The 9,986-nt window shown below is 41.3% G+C and overlaps 1 protein-coding gene across 1 annotated transcript; it reads left to right on the top strand.

Moving 5' to 3' along the window:
* The first annotated feature begins 1,962 nt into the window (after window positions 1-1,962).
* Window positions 1,963-9,726, top strand: LOC107739256 (ectonucleoside triphosphate diphosphohydrolase 5-like). Its single transcript, XM_016551290.1, has 13 exons — window positions 1,963-2,348; window positions 3,104-3,183; window positions 3,654-3,797; window positions 4,263-4,338; window positions 4,902-4,937; window positions 5,128-5,216; window positions 5,308-5,387; window positions 5,494-5,555; window positions 5,641-5,742; window positions 6,648-6,791; window positions 6,897-6,953; window positions 9,089-9,204; window positions 9,414-9,726. The coding sequence occupies exons 1-13, from the start codon at window positions 2,066-2,068 to the stop codon at window positions 9,495-9,497; spliced, it is 1,353 nt and encodes a 450-aa protein (XP_016406776.1). The 5' UTR covers window positions 1,963-2,065; the 3' UTR covers window positions 9,498-9,726.
* The last annotated feature ends 260 nt before the right edge of the window (window positions 9,727-9,986 follow it).

Genomic DNA, 9,986 nt, shown 5'->3' on the forward strand with positions numbered 1-9,986 from the left:
TGCTGTTGCTATGGCATGGTTGAAAGTGTTCTTTTAACTTGTCAGAAGTCAATACGAGGGCCTGCACATGCATGCTTGGCACGGGAGAAAAGACCATAATGGGGTACCGCAGTTTGAAAAAAGAAGAAAAAAAACACAGTATTGGAAAGAAAGTGTAATATTTTTAGTTCCAAATTACAACGTTGGAACTGTTGCTTTGCTCAGCCGACTGTCCGGGGACTGGAATGGCATGATGGGAGCAAAGGCACTGCCAAACTCCACCCAGGTTCTCTCCCTCCTTCCCTCTGCCCTCTCTGTGCTTCTCATCTCCCCTCTCAGCACTAAAATCGCAGACCAGGCTCCACCACCCCTTATTTCTGCTCTTCACCATCCCTCACCCGAGTCTCATCGGCAGTGGCAGAGAGAGCCATTCTTAACTCACTGTGCGGTGAACCACTTTCATTAGTTGCAAGTGAAAGAGAAAAAGACATGTCATCATAATGCAACCCTACTGTCAGGCCTGAATATTTTAGGATTGCACAAAACTATTCATCTGTGCAACCCTCCTTGATGTGAGACCAAGGTTCACAGAGTCGAGAAAACCCCTGTGTAACCCTATACTATTCAGTTCGTAGGTTTTCAATGGCGTCTGCTCCTGCTTGCAGGATCTAAACACCTAATTGTTTTTTTTGTTGTCAAAACCAATAAAGAAACTGCTGAAGAAAGCCAAAAAGCTTGAAATTCAGTGCTTAGCAAGACTGTCACCTAAGAAAATGCAATTACTCATATGCTTTCTCTCTGTATAATTCTACAATATGCCTTGCATAACATTTTTGTAAGGAGATGACTAAACATTTTGCATTTACAAATCCTATATTTTAGAGTAACTTAAAAAAAAAAAAAAAATTATTAAATGTAGCCATTGACCTCAAAAAAGGTGAAGTGTTTTGATTCTAATGTTTGACCCTACGTGTCCTGGGTACAGGATCTTCCACTACTCTGCGGGCACTGAAAGTACACAGACACTGAAGTTTACCATCTGCTGTGCCAAAATACCTGGCAACTGATGTGAAAACAACACAAGAAATCGTTTGTCTACCCTGAATTTGAGCTCTGAAGTTTAATGATAATAATGTCATTTTATACCCTTGCCACAAACTCCTACAATAAATTAGATAATGTCTACACCTCTTTTAAAGCGAACAAAGGAGGGAAAAGCCCTATTTTAGAAGTTACGAGAGAAATAACTCAAATTAACTACGTGTAACACGGAATCTCAAGATCCCAGTTAAATGGCCATTTAAGATTCTTTAGGAGCTAGTTCATGATATAACTACTATTATTGGAAAGGAAGCTGGCTTGCATCAATTGGAAGCTTGCATGAGTAGGTTTAAATGCTTGTTAGGAGAAAGAAAAAGTGGTGAAGTAACAAGACTGGCCTTAAGTAGAAAGTAAAGCTGTAAGTTTTAATTAAGTACACCCATAAAATATATTTTTAAACCAATGCATTTACTCCTAGCAATCCAGCTGGTTTTGAAGTCTTAATATATACTCTCTTTTATTCTTCTGAAGACATTTTAGCAGCATCTAAGCCACTTCAGATGATGGGGGAGGGTATGAGAGGGTATTGCCAATTTGAACGCCTTGCACGTAATTGACGAGAAAGAAACTGCACTCTTTAGCAGGTATTCCATGTCCATTTTTATAAGCAAGGGGAGGGGATGGTGGAGGATGGATTTCAGAAGGCTTGCGATGACAAGGCTCAGGATTGGTGGATGCCGTTGTTTGGCATGGCCCCCTGCCAAGCACTTATGTCTTTATATACTGTAAACAGATGACCGACCAGTCCCAAGTGTGTCTCTGTGTTCACCCTCTCCTTCTGGCTCTCTCCATCTTCTCTTTCTTCTCTTCTTCATCTTTTCTGTAGACCTTTGCTGCATCTGTACACCCTCAAGACTCTTTCTCAACAAGACCGGGCAAAAACAGCAAACACATCCTCCTCCATAAAAACTCTTGAGTCACTTTTTCAAGAAACCGCCGGTCAAGCCTTCAGCTGTTTGCAGTGTCGGCGTGGGAGAAAGAAACCATGTCTCAGCAGATGTTACTCTTGACGGCGGTGTCCATGTGGCTTTTTGCCGGGTACTTCCTGGCAGAGGCAACATATTACAACCACCATATGTACAACCGCTACCGTGCGCTCAATCACCATGCCAGCATGGACAATCAGCTTCCTCCAGAGGTACCTGTGGTGACGGAAGCAGTGGCCCCTCGTCCAGTCAACTTCAGTCGCACCTTTTATGGGATCATGTTTGATGCAGGCAGCACCGGCACCCGTATCCATATTTACAAGTTCATTCAAAAAGACCCAGGTAAGTCCTTTCTCCATATTCCTGTTTTAGCACATTAAATGAGCTCTGGAGTTCCCCAGATAACTTACTTGCTCCTCTTGTAGCTAGAATTTGAATATTATCCTCCCCAGATGTGTTGCTCTGATGGTCCTGACTCACATCCATGCTTCAGTGTAGCTTACACCATGAACTCAGAATTATCTTGAAGAGTCCCGCCTTGCAGACTCCGTGAATGGCTGCCCTCTTCATCTCTCTCTCTCTCTTGATCACTTTCTCGCTGCATCCCTCTCAGGAGCCTGTGTGTCATAGCACGTCTGCTTACTGTGTCTGTGTTTGCCGTGGTTCATTCGCTGCATGGTGAGAAGGCAAACAGAAACACAGGGGTGGGAAGAGGAAAGAGGGATGGAGAAAGTTGTGTAATAAGCAGCTGCAGTTTCCTTTAATAAATTGCAGCCCTTAGCAATATGTTAAAGACCATGGGTTTCAGCTGATAATGCAATAATCGGTTCCACAAAATACCCATCAAATGGAGACATGGCATCACTCCTGATGAGGTCAACTCTGAGCCTTGAGAAACTCTTAATTTTCCTGTCTGGAAAAATCTTGGTGGTCGCCATTTGTGGTAAACATACAATAACCAAACGTCTCTGCTCATGCACAATAACCTTAGAAGATGGAGTCGAGTTGCCCACAGTCCATCGCTAATGTGCACCTTCTAATAGCAGACATCTTCAATTGTCCCCTCTGACTTTTCTGTCTGTCTCTGTGTCCCATAGTTGAGCTTCCAGTGCTTGACAATGAGATGTACCATGCCGTGAAGCCTGGACTGTCAGCGTATGCGGATATTCCCGAAGTGGTAAGCCACTAACTTTCTTATAACAACATCAGGGAATGTGTTACTTCTATTACATTCTAATAGCTTTGACTTTTTCCAGTCTCGTCTGCACAGTGCAGATGAAGAAAGCCTTTTTTAACATTTCCACTAAAGACAACATCAAAAACACCAAAAAGTCTTTATTCAGCAGTATGGAATTTTAATTCTAGATGGAGCAGTTATGCTTTAGTTTGTGACATTTGCAGATATTGTAGTAAAAACAGTTCACTTTATGCCAGTATTCTACTGGTGTGGTTCTCAACTATGTAACCACAAGACAAGTATGAAAAAGTTAATTCTCACTATTGAAACACCTTGTTGCTGGTAGACAAAAAAGTTGACAATTAAGCTCATTATAGATCATGGTATTGTCAAAGGATAGGACTAGAATGGCTTTTTAGCTCACTTTGAGGAATACTTGTAATAATATTTACATGTTTTAAATTTTCTAGGGTGGAGAAACCATTAGGCAGCTGTTGAAGGTTGCAAAGAAGACGATTCCCAAAGAGCAATGGATACAGACACCTGTGGTTCTGAAAGCCACTGCCGGCTTGCGCCTGCTGCCTCAAGAAAAAGCCAAAGCTCTTTTGAATGAGGTAAGGCTTTCTCTTCTTCACAGACAGTTTAGTAGAGAAACCAACCATCCCGAAGGAATAAACCACGCTGTGTGCGAGACGGAGAGAAAGAAAGACAGGAAAAGTAAGAGAAGAGAAACCAATACTGTGCAAAAGCAGCTGTTCTGAGGCTGTCTGGAGTTGAAGGGACCCAAATGCCTTTTGAATTATCGTATTCAACGCCACCACACCAGCCACACTTGTGGTTTCTTGCTTGCCCAGTTTCAGACAAATTTGCCCAAGATTGATTCAGTGAACTTCCCGTCGACTCCAGATAAAAAGAGCCGGCTTGAATTTTTATGTTGTACCAACCAAATGGTTTCTTTCTTTTTTATGGTGTACATTACAGAGGAACACATGAATCATGAACTCTTAGATTTCTTTACATTGTAGAGCTGAAATTGCACACGATGGTTAATATGTGTAATTTCTGGTTTGTGTCCACAGGTCAAAGAAATTTTTGACGACTCTCCTTTCTTTGTGCCAAACAACAGTGTCACCATCATGAATGGCACCAATGAGGGTACTATAACCTTTCTCTATTTACCACATCCAATCTGAAGCACAAATGTAAATTAAACCCACAACACAATGCACAGACTTTGAAACATCCTTTTTACACCAGCTTTCCTGTGTCTGTTATTGTGATAGTGACCTGAGTGTTTAATATAGCTGTCTGGATTAAACCTTGTCTGGAAGCCTCCCACGCTCAATATAAAATAATCCTCCACATTTTTTAATTTAAGTTGACATTCGCTTTCATGAAAACACAGACATTCATGTACTTGTCTTGTGGTTTTATGAGGTGTGACTAATTTCACATCTCAGACATGTTTAATTACCTGGGCTGGTCCTTGATGGCCCCAGTGTAGATGTACAGATGTATACTTTCGATGGATATATTAGCCTACATCTTAATGCAGTACTATTGAATATATCAAAACTACTTGTTGGAGTTATCAAAAGGTTCAAATGTCAAATATTGTCTAAATAGTGACTGGTGTTTACCATGTTATTTAGAGCTGAGACTAAATACTTAAGTGTTCAAATTCTGCATCTCAACTGCATGGATTCTCTCTCTTACAGGGGTCTTGGCATGGGTTACAGTAAACTTCCTCACAGGTACAGTCATATGTTATTATAAGTTATTAAAGTATTCAGTTTAGCCTAAGAGTAGACCATGACTCAGCTCCCACCATGAGCTGTAAGAGCTAGCCCTAGATATATTTCTAACTTCCAATATACTTTTACATGCCTTTCATGGATTTGAATAACTGATATTAAACAAGTTTACTAAACCTTTGCACTGCAGGTCACCTGTATGTTAAAACAAGGAAAACTGTCGGGATCCTGGATTTGGGTGGGGGTTCAACTCAGATTACTTTCCTTCCTCGGTTAAAGGTATAATGATAAGACAAAATCACAGCTGACATATACTAGCTAGAATTTTCAGTAGTTTTTGACAGTGACACTGTTCTCCTCTCTTTCACAGAAAACTGTGCTGACTGCTCCTGCAGACTACATTGCCAAAATCAACATGTTCAACAACACTTTTGAGTTGTATACTCACAGGTCAGATAGCTTGACAATACAACAGTTATTGTGTCCCTTTCCAGACAAAGACCAACAATATGTCATCAGTGGAAAAAATTCATTTTTATGCTTTTCCCATTTGCAGTTATCTTGGAAATGGACTAATTGCTGCACGACTGGCAACTCTTGGCGCTCTTGGTGCTGATGGTAATTATTAATAAAGTGTTTTTATATTTTCTAACTTTGTTTCATAATGGATGATTATTAATTTCTCACAATGCTCGACCTTCAGGTCTTGACTGGAAAGTTTTCAGAAGTTCTTGTTTACCCAAAAAATTCAGAGAAGACTGGAGCTTTGGTGGACTCACCTACAAAGTCAGTGGAATCCCAGATGGTGAGTGACCTCAGTCTCATAATAAAGTCAGAATTATTATTATTATTGCATGCAGTTGCAATTATTGTGAACAATTCAATGTGATAAAGACTACCTTTCACAATTCAGTCAATTGTCAGTGGTTACATCTCAGTACAATGGTCAATTCTTATCTAGTTACTACATTTTGTTTCATGCAAAAATGTCACATTCACATTGACTTCAAGCTTCCATTTATAGTCAGAATAAAACTAAAATCTGCTCAGGGTCTTTTTCTGCCTATTTAAATAGTCAAGTTCACTCAGTTCACTCATCAAATGATTCAACACTCTCTAACCACAGACATGTAAAAAAGATCACATGCTTGGCATTTAGCCTAGCCTTTTCTCCCTTCAGCAATGTTGTGGTGCAGAATTACCAGCTATGATTGGCCTTGTTAAGCAGTCCATATGGTTTCCAACTGGTAGACCTGACCAGCCAGTTAGCTCCAGGTCATATGAAAGCTGCCTATTTGGAGCTTCCTGTGAGGAAACCTCTCCCTGCTCAAACTCACCACATTATGTTGTAAGGAGGCACTCTCCATTCAAGATACCTCAGATATCAAGCACAGGGTTAAGGTTAGGTTGGACCGCCCACAGAAGCCTTAATGTCTGTTTATACACTGGTTCTGGGTGTCCTACTGGAGGCGAAATTCAGTTTACAAGGTACTGGGTATATATGGGACGGACCCTGCTGAGCAAATATACCCCAGCACAGCATAAAAAAACTAATTGTGATTGGTTGCTTCACATGTCCGTCAGACTGACTGCTCCTATCTAAACAGGGATTTCTTCAAAGTGGACCACCAGACTTTATACTGATGAAATTACTGAAAAAAACTTTAATAGACATTAATACAGTAAATACATCTAGTCCTTTATTTCCAGGTTTTGCAGGGTATAAGTTGTGCTACCAAGAGATAATGCGGGTGGTGAAAGGGATTGTGCACCAGCCCTTTGAAGTCAAGGGAAGCAGCATCTTCTATGCCTTCTCCTATTACTATGACAGAGCTGTGGAGTCTGGTCTCATTGGTAAGTAGGTCTACATTATGGATAAGGGTCAATGCTACGGAATATCTACAAATGATTCATCTTTAAAAGTTATGCTGAACAAACTGTATTGTCTCAATCATTTAGACGAGTCCCGTGGCGGTACTGTGGAAGTCAGGGATTTTAAAAAGAGAGCCAAAGAAGGTAAGACTTTGGACATTCTCCCATTCTCTAAAGAACACTCAGGTCAAAGTCCTGCCGCACACATTGCACAAACATAAACCCTCGGTGCTTGTTTGCATTTGAGGTTCTTGACAATCACACTGGCTTCACAAAATGATAGCTCTGCCACCACATAAACATAGGTTGTTCACCATTTTTGTAACTCTCCGAGCCGCTATCTCAGCTTTTCCATGCCCTTACTAGAGGAATATGTTGTTAGTTCTTGAGCAGAATGTGACGCACATGTCAGTTTGAGACCTGAAATTGATTCATGGAATCTTGGTAGATTGTGTCCACTAGTAAATGTCTGCAGAGATGATTTATCGCTAGGGGGAATGAGTTGGCGCCTTATGTAAGGCTATTATTTGTACTCTGACACTGTCGCATGGTTTCGATGAACCGCATTTGGCACATCGGTTATTCCAGTGGCAGCAGCCCTGTAGATACCCACCTCCTGCCTGACCGTGAGACAACACCTAATGCCCAATATCTAACTGGAGGCAGGCAGGACGTAATGTCTCACCCTTTGCGGGAACACTTGGTATCCCTCGTCATTTGGAGCTCTATCAGCACTTGTGCAGCATCTTCTATGCCTTCTCCTATTACTATGACAGAGCTGTGGAGTCTGGTCTCATTGGTAAGTAGGTCTACATTATGGATAAGGGTCAATGCTACGGAATATCTACAAATGATTCATCTTTAAAAGTTATGCTGAACAAACTGTATTGTCTCAATCATTTAGACGAGTCCCGTGGCGGTACTGTGGAAGTCAGGGATTTTAAAAAGAGAGCCAAAGAAGGTAAGACTTTGGATGTTCTCCCATTCTCCAAAGAACACTCAGGTCAAAGTCCTGCCGCACACATTGCACAAACATAAACCCTCGGTGCTTGTTTGCATTTGAGGTTCTTGACAATCACACTGGCTTCACAAAATGATAGCTCTGCCACCACATAAACATAGGTTGCACCTCTCCCACACAAAAACTTCTGCTTGTGTGTGTTCACCTTTTTTGTAACTCTCCGACCTGCTATCTCAGCTTTTCCATACCCTTACTAGAGGAATATGTTGTTAGTTCTTGAGCAGAATGTGACGCACATGTCAGTTTGAGACCTGAAATTGATTCATGGAATCTTGGTAGATTGTGTCCACTAGTAAATGTCTGCAGAGATGATTTATCGCTAGGGGGAATGAGTTGGCGCCTTATGTAAGGCTATTATTTGTACTCTGACACTGTCGCATGGTTTCGATGAACCGCATTTGGCACATCGGTTATTCCAGTGGCAGCAGCCCTGTAGATACCCACCTCCTGCCTGACCGTGAGACAACACCTAATGCCCAATATCTAACTGGAGGCAGGCAGGACGTAATGTCTCACCCTTTGCGGGAACACTTGGTATCCCTCGTCATTTGGAGCTCTATCAGCACTTGTGTACGACCTAGGGTATGAAATTATTCATTCCCACTTTCTTCCTCATCTCAAACTCTTACAAATCACAGTGTTAGCTGGAGAAAAAACAAAACATTGGGTAGACCTGTTTCACAAAGACATGCCAGACGGTTGTAGCAAACACAGTACTGGTGCCTCAGTGTCTTACCTGATTTTCCCCAGACTCTGACACACTGTAGCCTGACAATCAACAGTCTGGGACTCACTGGATAGTGTATACACTATGCTTATCATCTCTTGTGCAACATAGGAATCTTTTAGTCTTTTAATCTTGTCTTGGATTTTTATTGCCCAATTCTGTACTCACAGAGTTACAAAATATTTACATTTTCTGAAGAAAATGTGATTGGTGCTTGTCCGTGCAAAACTCTTCGCCATGAGCATTGCTATGTGGTTGCAAAACTTTTCAAAGTAGTTCTTAGTGCTAGGGTGTTCTGGGTGGTTGCTAGATACTTGCCACCACTTTCCTCAACAAGCCACCCAATTTGAAGCATAACTCATGTCTGTAGCACAGACTATGTGGGATGAGAAATGCGTCAAGGTTTAATACTAAGGCTCAAGGGTTTGTTCAAATCTCTAACTTTAAGTATGAGCAATAGTACTTAGCAAGTAAGTACTATTCCCTTAGCAAGCACAGCTAATTACTGTTCTTTGCTTTTTCTTAAACAAGTGTGCAACAAGATGACTAAATATCGTCCGATCAGCCCCTTTTTGTGCATGGACATGACCTATATCACATGCCTATTGAAAGAGGGATTTGGGTTCAAGGACAGCACTGTTCTGCAGGTGAGTGGAAAATATTCAAACAATTTAAAAATGTGACACTCTGAAACTGTATGGGGAGGATCTAAAATTGGTCTCAAACCTATTTACTAGCTCAGTGTTTGAGCATACAAAAGTAAATTGCCAAGAGCCAAAGTTAACATTCCTTGTCAGATGAAGTACCACAGATTAGGCAGCAGCATAATGGATTAATGATCTTCTTCTTTTAACAGCTTACTAAAAAGGTGAATAATGTGGAGACAAGCTGGGCACTTGGCGCCACCTTCGATCATTTCCACAAGCTCAACATTCATTAAAGCCTGCAGTCTTGCAGTGGACACCAGCATGAGGGGGAGCATAGGGGTCAAGCAGGTGCAAAACACCTGCTGAAGCAGCCCCTCTTTGTCCTCCTCCATAACTCTTTAATTGAGTTTCAGACCTGCCCTGCACTGCAGCCCTATATCACAACACTCTCCCCTCTCATCAATTAAACACTTACAGAACTGTTCACAAAGAAATCATTATATTTTTGTAAAGATGGCCAGGCCAGCCTGCTATTTCTACTGTATGTTTAAATTTTTTTCAGTTGCCGTCTCACCTGAGACACTGTCTGTCTGTCTGTCTAACTTGGTAGTTTTCAAAGGTCCAGTGTTTAATGCACCCATTTAAAGCTCCTGATTCATGCTGTTGTGCAGGATATTGTGCAGTGGGATACATGTAAAAACATTGTAAAAATTCATTGTGTTGAGCTATTGATGTAGCTTCCTCTGAAGTAACTTGTTAGTAGTAGTGCTTGCACAGTAGTG

Source organism: Sinocyclocheilus rhinocerous, unplaced genomic scaffold, assembly GCF_001515625.1.
Source record: "Sinocyclocheilus rhinocerous isolate Xijiao unplaced genomic scaffold, SAMN03320098_v1.1 scaffold495, whole genome shotgun sequence".
Classification (NCBI taxonomy): domain Eukaryota; kingdom Metazoa; phylum Chordata; class Actinopteri; order Cypriniformes; family Cyprinidae; genus Sinocyclocheilus; species Sinocyclocheilus rhinocerous.

Excerpts from the sequence above, each read along its gene's own strand:
- LOC107739256 (XM_016551290.1), top strand. The coding sequence starts at position 2,066 with ATGTCTCAGCAGATGTTACTCTTGACGGCGGTGTCCATGTGGCTTTTT. Across the intron at positions 3,798-4,262 it reads CCAAAGCTCTTTTGAATGAG|GTCAAAGAAATTTTTGACGA; the intron begins GTAAGGCTTTCT and ends TTGTGTCCACAG. Across the intron at positions 6,954-9,088 it reads TAAAAAGAGAGCCAAAGAAG|TGTGCAACAAGATGACTAAA; the intron begins GTAAGACTTTGG and ends TTCTTAAACAAG.